Source organism: Mandrillus leucophaeus, unplaced genomic scaffold (assembly GCF_000951045.1).
Source record: "Mandrillus leucophaeus isolate KB7577 unplaced genomic scaffold, Mleu.le_1.0 Scaffold757, whole genome shotgun sequence".
Classification (NCBI taxonomy): domain Eukaryota; kingdom Metazoa; phylum Chordata; class Mammalia; order Primates; family Cercopithecidae; genus Mandrillus; species Mandrillus leucophaeus.
Window position 1 is genome coordinate 721,309 of NW_012108219.1, and position 18,488 is coordinate 739,796.

At 37.9% G+C, this 18,488-nt stretch overlaps 1 protein-coding gene across 1 annotated transcript in view; it reads left to right on the forward strand.

Moving 5' to 3' along the window:
• BBS9 (Bardet-Biedl syndrome 9) overlaps positions 1-18,488 on the forward strand; it is a 527,217-nt gene that overhangs the window by 285,551 nt on the left and 223,178 nt on the right. The window contains exon 16 of the mRNA XM_011966349.1: positions 3,054-3,149. Coding sequence (XP_011821739.1) covers positions 3,054-3,149 — 96 coding nt within the window. The remainder of the gene's footprint in view (positions 1-3,053; positions 3,150-18,488) is intronic.

An 18,488-nucleotide genomic window follows, 5' to 3' on the forward strand; every position in this document is an offset into this window, starting at 1 on the left:
CCTCCCCCTCCTCTCCCCTCCCCTCCCCTCTCAGGGTCTTGCTCTGTCATCCAGGCTGGAGTTCAGTGGCATGATCACGGCCCACTGCAGCCTTGACATCCAGGGCTCAAGCAATCCTCTGATCTCAGCCTCCCAAGTAACTGGGACTATAGGTGCATGCCATCACACCTGGCTAATTTTCTTATTTTTTGTAGAGACAAGGTTTCACTTTGTTACACAGGCTGATCTGGAACTCCTGAGTGATGTGCCTGCCTCAGCCTCCCAAAGTGCCAGGATTATTGGTGTGAGCCACTGTGCCTAGCTGTTTTCGTTTCATTCATTGTATTTTTTCAGCTCCAAAACTTGTTATTCTTCTGAGTTTTGTTTCTCTGTTTTTTGTTTTGTTTTGTTTTTCTGGTTTGTTGAGCTTCCTGAAAACAGTTATTTTGAATTCTTTGTTAACTTGTAGATGTCCATTTCTCTGGGGTCAGCTACTGGGAAATCATTGTATTCTTTTGGTAGGGATATATCTCCTTTGTTTTTCGTGTTTCTGGTCGCCATACTTTGATGCCTGCACATTTGGTGGATCAGTCTCCTCTTTCCAACTTTGTATGCCGATTTTGGTGTGGAAAGACCTTCTATGGGAGGGTCAAGGGTGCTGGCAGTATGAGATGTAGAGGTTCTGGCCCTGGCAAGGGCATAACAACATAAACTGTGTGCAGCTCTTTTAGCTGTGGTTGGTATTGGTAAAGATTGCAGGTATCCTCAGTTGCCAACTCTGTGAGTGTTCTCAGCAATAGTGAGGGCTGTTGGAATTTTTAATGGCAGTGTATGCTAGGGTACTCCCAATCTCTTTTTCTCCCACCAGGGAAATCTTAGCCAAGGGGATCTCTCTTGGCACTGTGTCTGGCTTGTGGGCCAGTTTCCAGTGCCTGATGAATGGCACCTATGGAGATGCCATGGAGCTAAGTCCTGAAGCATGGGTATGTGTAAAGGGACTTCGGTTCTGGGATTTTGGGTGGTAATGGCACCAGTACCTGGGGCACAGGAACCCGCATTGCTGTGTTGGTGATGGTATGTGAGGCATTAGTGTTTATGAAACAGCTGGGGAGCCCGAGATGGGAGCATGGATGTGTGCAGAGTTACTTTGGCTCTGAGGTATAGGATGGGGCCTTGTCCTCTATGTCCTCTATCACTGTAATCATTACAGTGATATAATCACTGAACCATAGTAATATGCAGAGAGACCTTAGCTGTAGGACCTTGGGTGTGAACTGGCTCACTATGGTGGTAGCTCTGGTATCTGAGACATAGATGGGCATAGTGCAGCCACAGAGCCAGTCTCTGAAGTATGCACATTCATGAAGTGACTGTGGCCTGGGGGTTAGGGGAATATGCAAGGTTTGGAGGGGTGGTGGTTTTGGTCCTGGGGTGGTACAACAATAACTACTTCTTGAGCAAGGGAATATAGAGCCATGCCTTCCTCTCTGGGGTTCCCTGGTGGAAATGGCTGTTGGTTACCTCAGTGGCAAAAGATGCTGGTGTCTTCTGTGGAGCAGGCTGCTGGGAACCATGGAAGTTCCCACTCCATGGCTGTCACCAATAGCCTATTGCCTTTATTCTTTGTCACTAGTCATCTGCAGGCATCTTAGGTATGCTGATATAACCAGTCATTTGTTCTGTTTTGCTTCAGCTTCTTAAATAGGCCCTTGAGCTCTCACAGGGCTATTTTGGTTATTGAATAGCTGTCTTTCTCTCTATATATTTTTATTGCTGGGGATGAAGACTGATGTCCCTACTTTACCATCTTGGTGACATCCTTTACCCCTGTGATGACGTTTAATATTTCTTCCCTTTTTTTTTTCTTTTTTTTGAGATGGAGTCTCACTCTGTGGCCCAGGCTGGAGTGCAGTGGTGCGATCTCGGCTCCCTGCAACCTCCGCCTCCCGGGTTCAAGCAATTCTCCTGCCTCAGCCTCCTGAGTAGCTGGGACTATAGGCGCGTGCCACCACGCCCAAGTAATATTTTGTATTTTTAGTAGAAACGGGGTTTCACTGTGTTAACCAGGATGGTCTCGATCTCCTTACCTCGTGATCTGCCCACCTCAGCCTCCCAAAGTGCTGGGATTACAAGCATGAGCCACCATGCCTGTCCTAATATTTCTTTTGTCTGTCACATTGCCTGTAAATTGGTAAGCTGGATCTACAGCTGGCAGAGTCAAGATTGATTATTTTGGCCAGAGTTCTTCATGGATGGTAGTATAGACTTTCAGCAGACAGAGGGCACGTAATATTTGTTTGTCTTTTTTTGCATGTGATGGTAACAGCCATTGATACTCAATGCTGAGATCCATTACTTCACTACAGGCTGAAAAATAGATATTCTATTTCTTTCACACTTTCTTCATTTTTTAGCTGGAATATTTCTCTAGAGAGAACCTTTCCTTTTGTAGCTGTTATATGGTGCAGTTTGAGTAGGGTTTTCAGGATAAATGCTTGGTTCTTTCCCTTTATTACTAATTTTTAAAATATTTTAAATAAACAGAGCTTAAAATAAATAGCATTGATTCTGTAGGATCATCAATAGTGACCATTTGTTTTTATTTTGTTTTTAAGTCTCTGTATGAACTCATGCCTTTAAACATATTTGATGTGTTTTACTCCATTGCGATTATTATTTTCTTTGATACCCTAATATTTTTATCTCTGGCCAGTAGTAGTCTCTTTAAGCTGGCTTTCAAGTCCTTTTCATAATACCCTACTGGTTCAGTAATAGCTTCCTTGCTATCTGGTGTGAAAAGATATTCTAGGTTCACCTTGCGTATGTTCTGTCTCATATCTGGAATCAACCATTAGAATAAATGAAATTAAATGATTCCAGAGTTTGTGTAAGGCAGAAATTTCATTGATTGGAAGCTACTATGGAAATCAAGGTTAATATATTATAGTTCATACGTGGAGTTTATACATGACCAGTGACATCAAAAACACGCATCATTCAACTAAGATTCCTATTTCAAATGTGTTAATTTTGCCTTCTGGTTACATAAGGTGATTTCTCTCTTTTCTTTGTAGGTTTTGCCAGTCAGTCAGATGATGATCAGGTGAATGTAATGGGTTTTCACTTCTTAGGAGGTGCCCGAGTTACTCTTCTTGCTTCCAAAACTTCTCGTAAGTAAAACCATGTTATTATTGCTTTTTAAATTTTTTTTCTAAGGATATCACATCACAGAGCATACTCACATCAATGATTCCTGCAAAGGGTGATGTTCATTTAGATTTCAGTAACTAAAAGCCATGATATTAAGTAGATAGGATGTGAAAGTTATGAAGTTAGGATTGTGTTTTATTAGAGAACACTGATGTTGCCCAAGATTACCTTACTATGATCTAAATTTCACCAAAAATCAGATATGTAACTGATATATTCACTTTGTCTGAGTGTATATAATTTTTATCTTGGAGCTAAGGAGAGTCTAACTGAGGGATTTAAAGAAATGAAAAATATATTTAAGATAGGTATATGGTGAACTAGGTTTGGGAACTCCTAGAACTTGGAATTTTTTTGTTTGCATATATTCTTGTTTATTCCTTTTGGACATTGGCAAAGATAACGGTGAAAGTGGATAACTTTTGCTGAGTGTAATTTCAATAGGCAGAAAGGTACATAGTCAAGTTTGAATTTAGATATCCCCTATTGATTTGGTTACTTTATGTATGTGAGAATAATAGTTGAAACTAGTCAATGTAAAACTAGCTCTTGACATATGTAGTATATTGAAGCTACTGAACTTACTGAGTTATACACACCTTCATGGAAATAAAATAAGATATTAAGAAGGGAAGTATTTAACAAATTTGTACTGAGGGAAAAAAGTACAAACACACACACACACACACACATATACACCCCCATACCCCCTTGAAATAGTCTGGCTCAGGACATTCCCATTAAAAAAATATCTCTAGTTTTTCTGGTGAGCATTCACTTTCTATCCATGCACTTGCAGTTGTAGTTGGTTATTACTTTTCTAATAGTAAGAGTACAATAAGGCCATCTGTTTTTGAAAAAGAAAAGTATTAGCAGGAGGAACAGACATCCCATTTAGAAACTATAACTATGTTTTTATGGCTAAAATCACAATAGTTTCTGGAATATGTCAATTGGTGACTGGTAAAATAGACTCAGATACTATTGAAGACTCTAGAATAGGTCACAGAAATAAAAAACAACTCTGAGAAGAAAGAGAAGATTCTTTATTTTTGTGATTTTCCTGATTGGTCATGATTGCAGTATTCTTGACATTGGCATCATTTTTTAAAAAACAAATCATTTTATTTTGATAAGAAGACTTAACATGAGATCTATCGACTTAATAAAATTTAAAATGTGTAGTTCAATATTGCTAATTGTAAGTACATAGCACTGTTTTGCTTTGATTAGCTTTAATCTCCAGTTAGATGGTAGAACCATTTTGGTGCATTTCTCTTAGTTTAACAATTCTCCTTAAACTAAAAAAATTATGCCAACATTTCTTTGTGAAATTTTACACATTTGTTTGGCTGCAGTTGATGGTGCTGTATAATGAATCTGCAATTGAGACCATTAAAAAAGGCAAAAATTTGTGCAAATGAAGATATTTATATCCTAATGTGTTTTATTTATAACTTTTGATATAAAGTAACAAGTAGAACACTGATGTTGCCTGTGATTACCTTACTGCTATCTAAATTTTACCAAAAATCAAGTATACAGCTGATTTATTCTCTTTATCTGAATGTATGGCAATTCCCTGACTTAGCCATAGTAGGTAGACAAAATCAAATAGTGGAATAGGGCAGGACCTTTTAAACAAGGAGCCAAATGAACTGTGTAAATTGAAACCTGAATGATAGTCATTACAATTCTGTGATGGTTTCTGGCTGCAGTGACACACAGAATCCTACCTAGGAGATGCCTGTGATGATGGAGAAAGATAGGTATAAGGAGAGTGTACTTTTCTGGGGTTGAGGCAGATGTTAGCGCTCCTACTGCTTTATCAGAGTGTTCATTCCTAAGAAAGGAATGAAGTAATTTGTACCCAATCTGTGTTTGACATTTTTCATTTTTTGAAAGGTACCTAGTATTAATTATAGTCCAGCAATCTGCTTTACAGAAAAATCCTACAAATGGAAAGAACCTAGTATTTCTTCCATAGTAACCAGTCAAATGATTCATAAGTCACGTAGAATTGTCCTTGGCTCTTGGATAGTATTTTCTGTGGGTTCTGCATATTCATCTCTTTTTAGAACTTGCTTGGTAAGCAGCCAAGGCTTCGTGTATGCTGTATGGCGATTTTCATTCATTTTTCTGATTCAGTATAGACCAGTCAAAGCAAACAAGAGAAAAGTAAGGTATAGCTCATTGTTTCAGACACCAAACCAGATTCCCTGGGGAACTGAGTAGGATTGTATTTTTACAAAGCAGAATAGTCGCAGGGTGTAGTGGCTCATCCCTGTAATCCCAACACTTTGGGAAGCCAAGGTGGGAGGATCACTTATGCATAGCAGTTTGAGACCAGCCTGGGCAACATAGTGAGACCTAGTCACTACCCTACTATGCAGCCATAAAAAAGGATGAATTCATGTCCTTTGTAGGGACATGGATGCAGCGGGAAACCATCATTCTCAGCAAACTATCACAAGAACAGAAAACCAAATACCGCATGTTCTCACTCATAGGTGGGAATTGAACAATGAGATCACTTGGACACAGGAAGGGGATCATCACATACTGGGTCCTATTGTGGGGAGGGGAGGGGGAAGGATAGCATTAGGAGATATACCTAATGTAAATGTTGAGTTAATGGGTGCAGCACACCAACATGGCACATGTATACATATGTAACAAACCTGCATGTTGTGCACATGTACCCTAGAACTTAAAGTATAATAAAAAAAAAAAAAAAAGAAAAAGAAAAAGAAAAATTAGCTGGGTGTGGTGGCACATGAATGTAGTCCCAGCTACTCTGGAAGCTGATTTGGGAGGATCACTTAAGCCGAGGAGGTTGAGGCTGCAGTGAGCTGAGATCGCACTACTGCACTCTAACTTGCGCAACAGAGTGAGACTCTGTCTCAAAAAAAAAAAAAAAATGAAAGTAGTGCTTAAATTTGGGAAAAATATGCTAGCAACATTTCTGAAAACTGTTATCACAGTCCTAAATTGAAAATAACAGGGAAGTTCTAATTTTGTAAGATCAAATGTTTTTATAGTTGTTTTTATAATTAATATTGCAAAATATTTCTGCATGGATGTCTATAATTTTGAGTGATTCAGTATAATGGAATTTCAGAAAAATATGCTATTGTCTAAATATATATATATTCTTATGCTGCTTTCCTAAGATCCAGATCCACATAATGACTTATTACCATAACAACAAACACTGCTACCTCTCTCTCCCCAGTCTCTTTTGCCCCTTTCTGCTTCTATACTTTTCTTGGTCTTGCCTCTCTCTAGTTCTGTTTTTATCTTTAGTCTCTATTTGTACATTGCCTTGTTCTACTTGCTTCTTAAATAATTTAGGAGAGTTTAAAAGTATCCAAAATATGAAAAGAGAAGATAAGTATTTCAAGAAAATAGAAAGAGAAAATCAGGGCAGGAAACTAATAAAGGTAGAAATAAGATTAATACTCAGAAATGCATACTGTATGATCAAAAAGGTGCTAGTCACCTAAAATAATAAGTAATCATTTAGTTTCCATTTTCAGAGTGTTCAAAATGTTAAATCTTTTGCTGAGAGATGCACACCCTTTACTGATGCTGAGTCAAAGATGAAATTTCCCTTATGAATATTCAAAAAGACAATTCCTTCAATAATATCTCTATAGTTTATGTAATTATAAAGATTATGCTTATGTAATTATGGGAAACAAATTTCACAGAACTTTAGAAAATAATGATAAAACTCCATTTATGAAATATAAATCTGCCTGAGCCCAAATCATTGTGGTCTGAGCTGCAGCCTGATCTAAGGATAAATTTTGAGTATCTAGTTTTGCAAATTTTCATTTTCTAGTGGTTTTCAATAAGGATTGAGCAACTAATTTCAGTAACTCAGAATTGAGAAGTAGGATGAAGGAGGTGTGTATTTTGTTTTTAAAGGAACAATATTAGAACACATTTGAATATTAATTTAAATGATTGAGTTCAGTGGGAGAGGTTGATGATCAGGAAAGAGAAGTGGATCATAATGAAGTCCTTGAGGAAGAGAGGGATGGGATGCAGAAGCTAGCGGGAGGGGTTGAGGAATAGGCCTTTGTAACTTCTCTGTAACAGGTGGATTGTATGTACATCTAGGGAGACTTCGTAGATTTGTTAGTGGAGAGATAAAGGAGCTTTGATGGTGTATAAATTTGAACAAAAAATACTGTGAAAATAAGAAAGCAAACTCATGAGGGAAACAGGCATTGTGGAATCCCCGTCTAGAGTTTGAGATAGTACATTTTGAATTGAAACCAGCCATCCTTGTTAGGTGATTTTCCCTGGAAGTGATTTGTTTATCAGCATCTAAGCAACTGAAAACGGCTCAGATTTTAAAACAGAATTACAGATAAAATGTTTTTATGAGACTGATTATCATAATGGACTACCAAATCTGAGATGGTAAGGAAATAAGTGAAGATTAGCAAAAACTGATACATGGTGAAAAATTAATGGGTTCACCTGATCAAAATTCTTGAAAGTTTGAGGAAGTAGAAGGAGTTATAGAGCAAATGAACTAGGTTAAAAAAAAAAAAAGGTAGTGGTCAGAGAATGGATCAGATATTGAGAACAGGAGTTCAGAGAGATTGCAGATTCTGATAATGGCAAGCTCGTCATTGGGGGAGTGGATTGCTAAAGTGGATAGAAGACTAATGGGGACAAGGATTTCAAGAAAATGAGGTATCACTTGATAAGGCACAGTGCCTCACGCCTGTAATCCTAGCACTTTGGGAGGCTGAGGCGGGTGGATTGCCTGAGGTCAGGAGTTTGAAACCAGCCTGGCCAGCATGGTGAAACCCTGTCTCTACTAAAAATACAAAAAAAGTTAGCCCGGCACGGTGGCAGGTGCCTGTAATCCCAGCTAATTGGGAAGCTGAGGCAGGAGAATTGCTTGAACCTGGGAGGCGGAAGTTGCAGTGAGCTGAGATTGTGCCATTGCACTCCAGCCTGGGCAACAGGGTGAGACTCCATCTCAAAAAAAAAAAAAAAAAAAAAAGAAAGAAAATGAGGTATCACAGTTGTGGATATTGAAAAGGCCTATTTGAATTGAGGTACATTCCTTGTTTACCTAATTTATTGAGTTTTATTTTTTTAATCATGAAAGGACGTTGAATTTGTCAAATACTTTTTCTGCATCTATTGAAATAATCGTATGGTTTTTGCCCTTCATTCTGTTAATGTGATGTATCATCCTTATTAATTTGCTTATGTTAAACCATCCTTGCATCCCTGGAATGAATCCCACTTGATCACAGTGAATGATCTTACTAATGTGCTGTGTTGAATTTGGTTTGCTAGTATTTTGTTGAGGATTTTTGCATCTTAGTTCATCAGGGATACTGACCTGCAGTTTTCTTCTTTTGTTATGTCCTTGTCTGATTTTGTTATCAGAATAATGTTGGCCTCATAGATTGAAATTTGAAAGCATTCCATTCTCTTTGATATATTGGAATAGTTTGAGAAGAATTGTTATTAGTTCTTCTTTAAATGTTTGATGGAATTCAGCAGTGAAGCCATCAAGTCCTGGGCTTTTCTTTGGTAGGAGACTTTGTATAACTGATTCAATCTTCTTACTTGTTATTGGTCTTTTCAGATTTTCTGTTTTTTCCTAGCATTTTCGTAACAGTTTAATGATTCCTTGTATTTCTATTGTATCAGATATAATTTCTACTTTTTCTTTTATTTGAGTCTTCCTTCTTTTTTTTTTTTTTTAGTCTAAAGGTTTGTTTGATTTTGTTTATCTTTTCAAAAAACCAGCTCTTTGTTTTGTTGATCTTATGTGTTGTTTTGATGCTTAGCACAATGAATGAGAAAGCACACACTGTCTTTCTCTCTCCCTCTCAGAAAAATCATTGTGAAATTTTAGAGTGCTAAGGAGCATATTCTTAAAGATTAGAAAGAAAACAAGTTACTCAAGGGATATGAATCAAGATGGCATTTAGTTTTTCATCAAAATTATTGGATGATAGATGACAATGCAGAAGTTTTCTCCAAGATTTCAACTTAGAATGCTGTGTCTTGCTAAGTTGAAAATCTGCAAAGAATGCTGAATAGACACATACTCTCAGTGTCACAAAGTAGGGTTAACCAATTGCAAATACAGGTCAAGCATCCCAAATCTAATCATTCAAAATCCAAAGTGCTCAAAAAGTTTGGAAGTTTGGAGCATTTTGGATTTTGGATTTTTGGATTTGGAGTGCCTAATTGCTTAAGTATATAATACACATATCCCAAAATCTGAAAAAATCTGAAATCCAAAACACTTCTGTTCCTGAGCATTTTGAATAAAGTATACCTAATGTGTATCAAATTGGTATAGCCTCAGGTAGATGTTTGAAAAATGGAAAAGATAACTAATACATTGGATGTTTCAATATCCTGAAAGATTTTTAACATGCTAGAGTGATTGAATTGAATAAAGTCAAGTTTAAAAGTCCTTTTTCTCAGTTGTTCATTTTGATTATTTCGCTTTCAGGTATAATAGAAGGATTACAGTCACATATGTGAAAAATTGTTGGGCCTTGAAATAGGATTTCTTTTGCATCTTCCAAAAGAAAGCATATGTGATCTTGAACTGTGTTATACAAAATACCTGGAGAAAAAGGAAATGGGAGTATTATTTTACTTCATCTTGGTAGACAATACATTTATTCCTTTTTCGTTCAGCAGACATGTTAGCTATAAACACTGTTGTGGCTCTTGTGGAGCTCCTACACTAATGGGAGAGACAAACAGGTAAAGAAAACCAATAATAGAATGCTTGATGTGCTTATAGAAGCACTTTTTTAGTGCTGTTGTATCCCAAAGGGTTGAAGCTCCATAGAAATTTTATTTGTAGAGGGTCTTAAGGAATGAGTAGGAGATTATCAGATGGAGGTCATTCTAGGAAAAGGGGAAAGTATATCCTGATGCTTGATAAAGCATGAGGTTTCAAAGGATCAGTGAATTTTCTTGTGTGCTGAAAGTTCATATGGTAGGGGCTCTGTGATAGTCCTTTAATGAGGTCAGGAAACTTAGGGACAAGTATAATGACCAAATCTAAGGTCAACTGATGCCCACCTCATGCCCCTGTGAATAGTTTAACTTACACAGTGATTCATCAATATAATATTACTGTTTATATTTATTTAAAAAATTCTTAGCAATATTATTAAGTGACAATGAGAATATTATATAAATCTAGCTTGGAAAAAGCCTGTTGAAAAGTAAGTGTTAAGAAACCATCCTTAGTTTCTAATATTGAAGAGGCTGTATATTTAAAATACTAAACCTACTGAAAGTCTGGGCGCGATGGCTCACGCCTGTAATCCCAGGACTTTGGGAGGCCGAGGTGGGTGGATTACCTGAGGCCGGGAGTTAGAAACCAGCCTGACCAACATTGAGAAACCTTGCCTCTACTAAAAATACAAAATTAGCTGGTCATGGTGATACATGCCTGTAATGCCAGCTACTCGGGAGGCTGAGGCAGGAGAATCGCTTGAACTTGGGAGGCGGAGGTTGCGGTGAGCTGAGATCACGCCATTGCACTCCAGCCTGGGCAACAACAGCGAGACTCTGTCTCAAAAAAAAAAAAAAGAAAACCTACTGAAATAGTTTAAGTTATTTCCTCAACATTTTGGTTTAAAAAGCATTCATCTGCTTTTCTGTCTCACGTTTCAAAATTTCCAAATCGCATGAATTGTATAGTTCACTGTTTATGATATGAATACAAACATTATTTTGATGAACTTGAGATGTTCAGACACACATAAAGACTGCTGTGATGCATTTTTGTACCTTCCTTAATTAAATATATTCTTTTCTCCATTTATAATAGAGTGTTATGGAAATTGTCTAGGCTCTGATCATCTAAATTTATTTTATTTGGAAACTGAAGTGGTTATTTCCACTGAACTGCTATTGCAAGATACAAAAGAAAAGAGATAAACAAATTGAATGCTCATTTTGACAGCTATTTTGATTACCAATATTTTAAGGGCTCATTTTAAAGTACAGGTTCTTTTATGTTATATTGTAAATTGAAAAATTCATTTCTCCATCCATGAAATATATACTCTGGAAAGTCTCCAGGGGTAGTATTAACCATCTTGGAGTACTAACACTGAGAAAATGTTTTGTAATCAAAATAATACTTTATAAATCTTGGACTCATTTATTCTTTGGATTTATGGTAATCTAACAAAAGTAAAAAACGTTGTTGTGTTTATAAATTCCAAGACTAATTGCAAATTTTTCTTTCTTTCTTTTTTTTTTTTTTTTTGGAGACAGAGTCTTACTCTGTCACCAGGCTGGAGTACAGTCACGATCTTGGCTCAGTGCTGCCTCTGCCTCCCAGTTTAACTGATTCTCGTGCCTCAGCCTCCTGAGTAGCTGGGACTTACAGGTGTGCGCCACCATGCCCAACTAATTTTTTGTATTTTAGTAAAGATGGGATTTCACCATGTTGCCCAGGCTGGTCTTGAACTCCTGAGCTTGGGCAATCTGCCTTTCTCAGCCTCCCAAAGTGCTGGGATTACAGGTGTAAGTCACTGCGCTCATCCTAATGGTGAATTTTTTATTCCAGAAAAATTGTTTTTTGTTTTTCTTTTGTATATGTTGATGAAAAAATAAGAAAGAAACAGAAACTAAAAATTTTAAGTTACTGAAAATGTCATACCTTTTTAAATGTTTATTAAGAGTTTTACATTAAAAAAACTTTTAGGTTCAGTGGTACAAGTGCAGGTTTGTTGTATAAGTAAACTTGCGTAATGAGGGTTTGCTGTACAGATTATTCTTCTCACCCAGGTACTAAGCAGAGTACCTGATAATTATTTTTTCCCGATTCTCTCCTTCCTCCCACCCTCCACCCTGAGGTAGGCCCCCGTGTGTCTTGTTTTTCTCCTTGTGTCCATGTGTTCTCATCATTTAGCTCTTACTTATAAGTGAGGATATGCAGTATTTGTTTTTTTGTTGTTATTGTTCCTGCATTAGTTTGCTAGGAATATTGGCCACCAGCTTCATTCATGTTTCTGCAAAGGACATGATCATGTTCTTTATTATGGCTGCATAGTATTCTATGATGTATCCCTACCACATTTCCATTATCCAGTCTATTGTCAATGGACATTTAGGTTGATCCTTTGCTATTGTGAATAATGCTGCAGTAAACTTATGTGTGCATGTATCTTTATGGTAGAATGATTTATGTTCCTTTTTGTGTATGCCCAGTGATGGGATTGCTGGGTCGAATGGCAGTTATGTTTTAGTTTTTTGAGGAATTGCCACACTGCTTTCCACAAGGGTTGAACTTAATTTATGCCACTACCAGCAGTGTATAAGCATTCTTTCTTCTCTGCAATCTTGGTAGCCTCTGTTATTTTTTGACTTATTTTTAATATTAACACTTCTGACTGGTATGACGTGGTATATCATTTTGGCTGTGATTTGAATTTCTCTAATGATTAGTGATATTGAGTATTATTTCATATGCTTGTTGGCCATATGTATGTCTTCTTTGAAAAGTGTCTGTTCATATCCTTTGCTCACTTTTTAATGGGGTTGTTTTTTTCTGGTAAATTTGTTTAAGTTCCTTATAGATTCTGGATATTAAACTTTTTCCCAGTGCATAGTTTACAAATATTTTCTCTTATTTTGTAGGTCATCTGTATATACTGTTGATAATTTCTTTTGCTGTGCAGAAGCTCTTTGTTTAATTAGATAGCATTTGTCAATATTTGCTTTTGTTGCAATTGCTTTTGGTGTCTTTGTCATGAAATCTTTACCAATTCCTATGCCCAGAATGGTATTTTCTAGGTTTTCTTCCAGGATTTTTATAGATCTGGGTTTTACATTTAACTCTTTAACCCATCTTGTGTTGATTTTTGTATGTGGTGTAAGGAAGGAGTCCAGTTTCAATCTTTTGCATATTGTGAGCCAGTTATTCCGGCACCATTTGTGTGTTTTTGTCAGCTTTGTTGAAGATTAGATGGTTGAAGGTGTTCAGCATTATTTCTGGGCTCTCTGTTCTGTTCTGTTGGTTGACATGTCTGGTTTTGTACCAGTATGATGCTGTTTTGTTTACTGTAGCCCTGTAATATAGTCTGAAGTAGGGCAATGTGGTGCTTCCAATTTTGTTCATTTTGCCTAGGATTACCTTGGCTATTTGTTATCTTGTTTTGTTCCATATGGATTTTAAAATAATTTTTTCTAGCTCTGTGAAGAATGTCATTGGTAGTTTAATAGGAATAGTATTGAATCTGTAAACCACTTTGGGTAGTATGGCCATTTCGATGATATTTTCTTCCTGTCCATGAGCACGGAATGTTTTTCCATTTGTTTGTGTCATCTCGATTTATCTGAGCAGTGTTTTTATAGATTCTTATTGTAGAGATCTTTCATCTCCCTTGTTAAGTGTATTTCTAGATATTTTATTCTTTCTGTGGTAATTATGAATGGGATTGTGTTCCTGATTCGGCTCTTGGCTTTATGTACAAAATCATTAGGAAAGGGAGGTGTAGACTCAAATTGATAGTTTAGATCCCAGCTCTAGCTTAAAATTCTTCTGAATGACTTTGGAAAAATTACATAACCATTAAAAAATTTATTAAATGGCCATAAAATAGTACTGTAATATTATATATGAATCCAAATGAAATAACCCCTAAAAAGCATATAATAATTTCCTGATGCATTGTAAGTGCTAGGTAAATTTTGGCTGCTGGTATTATTTTCATCCTTATTACCATTAGTACTATCACTGACATCGCCTTCTCAATGTGGCCTTTCCCGACCATAGCATCTCAAGAAAGGCCACCCATTTGTCTTTATTACAGCACCTTGGTTTCTGCATCGTAGTATTTTCATAGGTTCTGTTTCATATGTTATTCACTTGTTTATTTTCTGCCCTTCTCACTAGAATGAGAAATAGGATGATGTATGTGTTGTTCAGTATTGTCTCCCTAGCACTTATCACTCAGCAATATTTTTTGAATAAATGAATAGATACAGTGTTACCTTGAGTCTTATTTAAACTATAAACAAGAATTGTCTTCCATTACCTCTCTTTTATAAAGAGAATTTCAACCCTTTGATTTGTCACTTTCCTTTGAACCTACTGCATGTGATGTTTCTCTGTTACTTTATCTTTAGAGAGGGAAGTCTTTGCCCAATATGGGGGATTGAGATGGGTCTTTCGGAGAGCTCACAGGCCCCTGTCGTGGTAATCCAAATTTTTATAAAAGGAGAAGAGAAAAGCTTAGACTTGTTCACATTTCATTTTGTTAGAGATTTTTTTTTTGTTTGTCAGGACAATAAAAGGAAGGAGCTCCATAGGCAGCTGAGGCAGGCACTTGACCTCGCTGGGGGAAGAGCTTGGGGCACTGCTGCTGCTTTTCTTGGTTAGCCCACAGCATCCCCCATTTTCTTTCATACAACACACATGCCCAGTGTAAGTTGTGAGTGAAGACTCAGCCTAGCAGTTTCACTGAGGTGTTGGAGTCGGTCCTAATTGGGTTTGTCTTTCCTCGTCAAGAACTCAGCTCTGGCCAGCTGAGCTTGGGCATACTATTGGCGTTCTGCTGAGAATCATGTCCATGTTTTTTCCCCAGTGATAAATTCTGATCAATTTTCAGACTAACTTATGGTGGATAGGCTTGCCTGGACGTACCTGAACATGCTTTGTTTCCAGATATTTTCGCAATACCTACATGGGTGATTTAACAGAAGCTGGTGTAATGTCTTGTTATAGTGCAGCATAAAAACTGCTTACTCCATTTCAGACATACTACGTTCCTCCTCTGTGTTCTATAAACACGTTTCTGCCTCAGTGCCTTTGTCCTTACAGTTCCTTTGTCTTGCAATGCTCTTCTCATAGATTTCCCCATGGCTTTCTCCTTTACTTCATTCAGGTACCTTTAATTATATATGTGTGTTTTTACTTCTGGGGCCAGATGATATAGTTCTTTTAAACATGTCATAATAATCCTAGTTGTTTATGTTTATCTTTTTTAAGATTTGTAATACATTTTCATTGAAAATTTATAGTTGAATGGAATAAATTCCTCTCTACAGCTTTATTTTATTTCATATATAAGGAATTTTATTCTTATTCTTATATTTAGGCTAACCCAAAGTTTTTTCTATCTGCATGTGGAAGCTTATTCAGAATCCTTCTAGAAACTGAATGAATTGAATTTTCTTTGAAAAATTAGCACTGTGAAATTTCTGTAACAATTTACAGCTTTATTTGAAATGACAGTAAATTCTATGCTAAAGAAAACATTTTATTAAAGATACTTGTTTTGTATCTGCTATGTGAAAGTTACTTGATTAGCTAGGTGCTGTGTAGGTTCAAAGAAATGTATGATATCTCTGCCCTTTACAACAAATTGGGGAAAGTGATGAAAACAATAATGACAGTAAGTAACATTTATTGAGTGCTTAATATGTCAAACATTGTTTTAAGTGTTTTATTTAAAGGTACGTATATGTGAAAGGAAATGAGCATATTAAAGCAGAAGTCTCAAAATCTAGGAGTTGTAAAGGATCCTGTTCAACCTTACGAACCTGGTGGAAGCTTTTTAATGCTTTTGGCAGGTATTCATTCCTACAGGATCTCCATAGGAATTCACAAGATGGGCTCTGAGCTCCTGAAGGAGAAGCGGCACAAAGCCCACAAGAAGTTGCAGCTGAAGGACGAAGACTGTGAGCAGCTGTTCCTAGTGCAGGAGCTGGGGGAGCTGATGGCCAGCCTGTTTGAGAAAGCCCACAAGATGGTGTGGGAAGCCAACATGCAGTAGGCAGTGTCAGAAACACAGCTGAATGAGGAGGCCTGGGGAAAGATAGCCATGTTGCAGGCAGAGATGACAGCGTGAAGACACTGGTCATCACGTCCACACCAGCCTCTCCCAACTGCAAGCTCCACCTGCACCTGCTGAGCCCCATTAAGGGTGGGCCCCGCAAGGCCCACTGCCAACATAGGAGCACCAGCAGTGCCTTCTCCTTGACCTTGTGCCCCACTGTGAGACATGCCCTCCCCTTGGACAAGGAGGTGGATGTGACACTACTGGAAGAGTTCCAAGCCTGGAAGAAATTACCTACCCTGGACAAGACCTTTTCCTTGCTGCAAAGGGTGTAGTGGGGGGACATGGGCCCTGCCTGGACTTCACAGTGCAGAATCTCTTGCCACTGGTGTAGGCCTCTGTGGGGGACAACACACTCATCATCAAGACTGTGGCTTTGCAGAAGCTGCCTATAGTGAGGGTAACTGTGGTCAGTTGTGGCAGTGCCAATATATATGTCTTGAGCAATTTGGCCCATACCTGCCACCACCACCACATCTGGCTTTGTGACTTTGAGAGCCACTACCACATCTCACTGTCTTCTCAGGCCAGGATCACTGCAGTGTGCAACTTTTTCGTCTACATCTGCTACAACCACAAGGCCTGGTACAACAGGATTTGAAGCCAGTGTTCTGGGAGATCACAAAGCTGTGAAAGAGATACAGCTGGCCAAACTCAGCTCCCCCTAGAAGCCTAGGATGTTACCTGGACCTAGATGTGGGCTGCCCGGGATGGACAGACACACATAAAGATAAGGATCCTGGTACAGGATCTCAGACAGGTCTGTACCTCATGAAATGACCTTTCGTTCACACCAAGTTCTGCAACTCACAGGTGGACTTTCAAGAAAATACCAAAGACCAGGAGTTCAGAGCCTGAAAAACACTTTCAATGGCAGTTTTTCCTGAGGCAGCCGTGAACATCTATCATTGTTGATATAGTTCTTATCATGAATTGTGTCCTTTGCATCTCTCTAGCTGTTGTCTAATTCTTCTGCTATGTGATAGTCCTTCCTATACTTGAAAATGGTAGTATATCTTCTTCGAGAGAAGTCCTGGCACCACTGTGGCATGGTTAGCCCTAATGATTGGTCCTGAATCAGTGATGGCAGAAGAGTGATGGCAGAAGCAGTGTTCAGTTTTCTGCTATTAGGCTCTCTTTCCAAGTCTCCTGGGAGCTCACTGAGGGCAGAAGCTCTTCTTCCCTTATTCCTGATTTTATCCCCAGCATCTTGCACTGAGTTATGTAAATGAATGAAAGTAAATAAATACAGTCTAGAGTTAATATGTTGGATCTCAAGCTTAGTGTGGGTAAGACTAGGTTTATATGGTACTTTATCATCATTATTCTCCAGTCTACCTCTCTACCCCTGCGCCGCCGCAACTGTACTGTCTCTAAAGCATTAACACTTCAGTGTCATTTTTTTTAAAAAGTAAGTATTTGGTGGCATTTATTTTAAAAAGTATTATCTTTGATTGAGGAAAACACCTAATCAGCATTATGGGCAGAACTCAGCATCCAGAATAAGACTGGGATGAAGGGAGGGGTGGTGAAGCTTCAAGGGGAATGGGGTATGACTTCAGCAGCAAAGACCAGTGTGTTTGCATGGATTGTGACAGGCATACCTAGTATATTTTATTCTTTACCATTGTAAAAGGGAATGACTGGGATGATAGGAGATATATTATTGAATTCTGGATGGAGATGACAAATCAAAGTCCTAATAACCAATCTGAAGAAGTAATTGCATTTGTGAAATTTACCATGGTACCATGGGGAACATAAATAAATATTTTCTATGTCCATGTATCATGCTACTCTAGCTAGATGTTAGATTCCCTAAGCAAGAAGATTTAGTTCATCTTTGTACTCCCAGTGTGTCTCTTTATGACATCTGCATAATAGATGGTCAATAAGTGGTGAATTAAATGAAATAGAGGACTTAGTCCTAGATCTCAAAAAAAAAATGTATAATTCCCGACCCAGTGTGGTGGCTCATACATGTAATCCCAGCACTTTGGGAGGCTGAGGCGGGTGGACCACGAGGTCAGGAGTTCGAGACCAGCCTGACCAATGTGGTGAAACCCCATCTCTACTAAAAATACAAAAATTAGCTGTATGTCATTGCGGGTACCTATAATCCCAGCTGCTCGGGAGGCTGAGGCATGAGAATCACTTGAACCAGGGAGCGGAGGTTGCAGTGAACCGAGATCATGCCACTGCACTCCAGCCTGGGCAACAGAGTGAGACCCTGTCTCAAAAAAAAAAAAAAAAAAGAAAAAAAAAGAATATTAATTCTTTTAAAGGGAGCAAATGTAATAATCTTGGAAGTTATATAAGAATGCATGGTTTTAGGTAGTTAAGTGCCTAGTGAACTGTAGACATAGTAAGTCTCTATATAAATTCAGGAAGACACAATCTTATGAGGCAGTTAAGGTTAGTATCTAG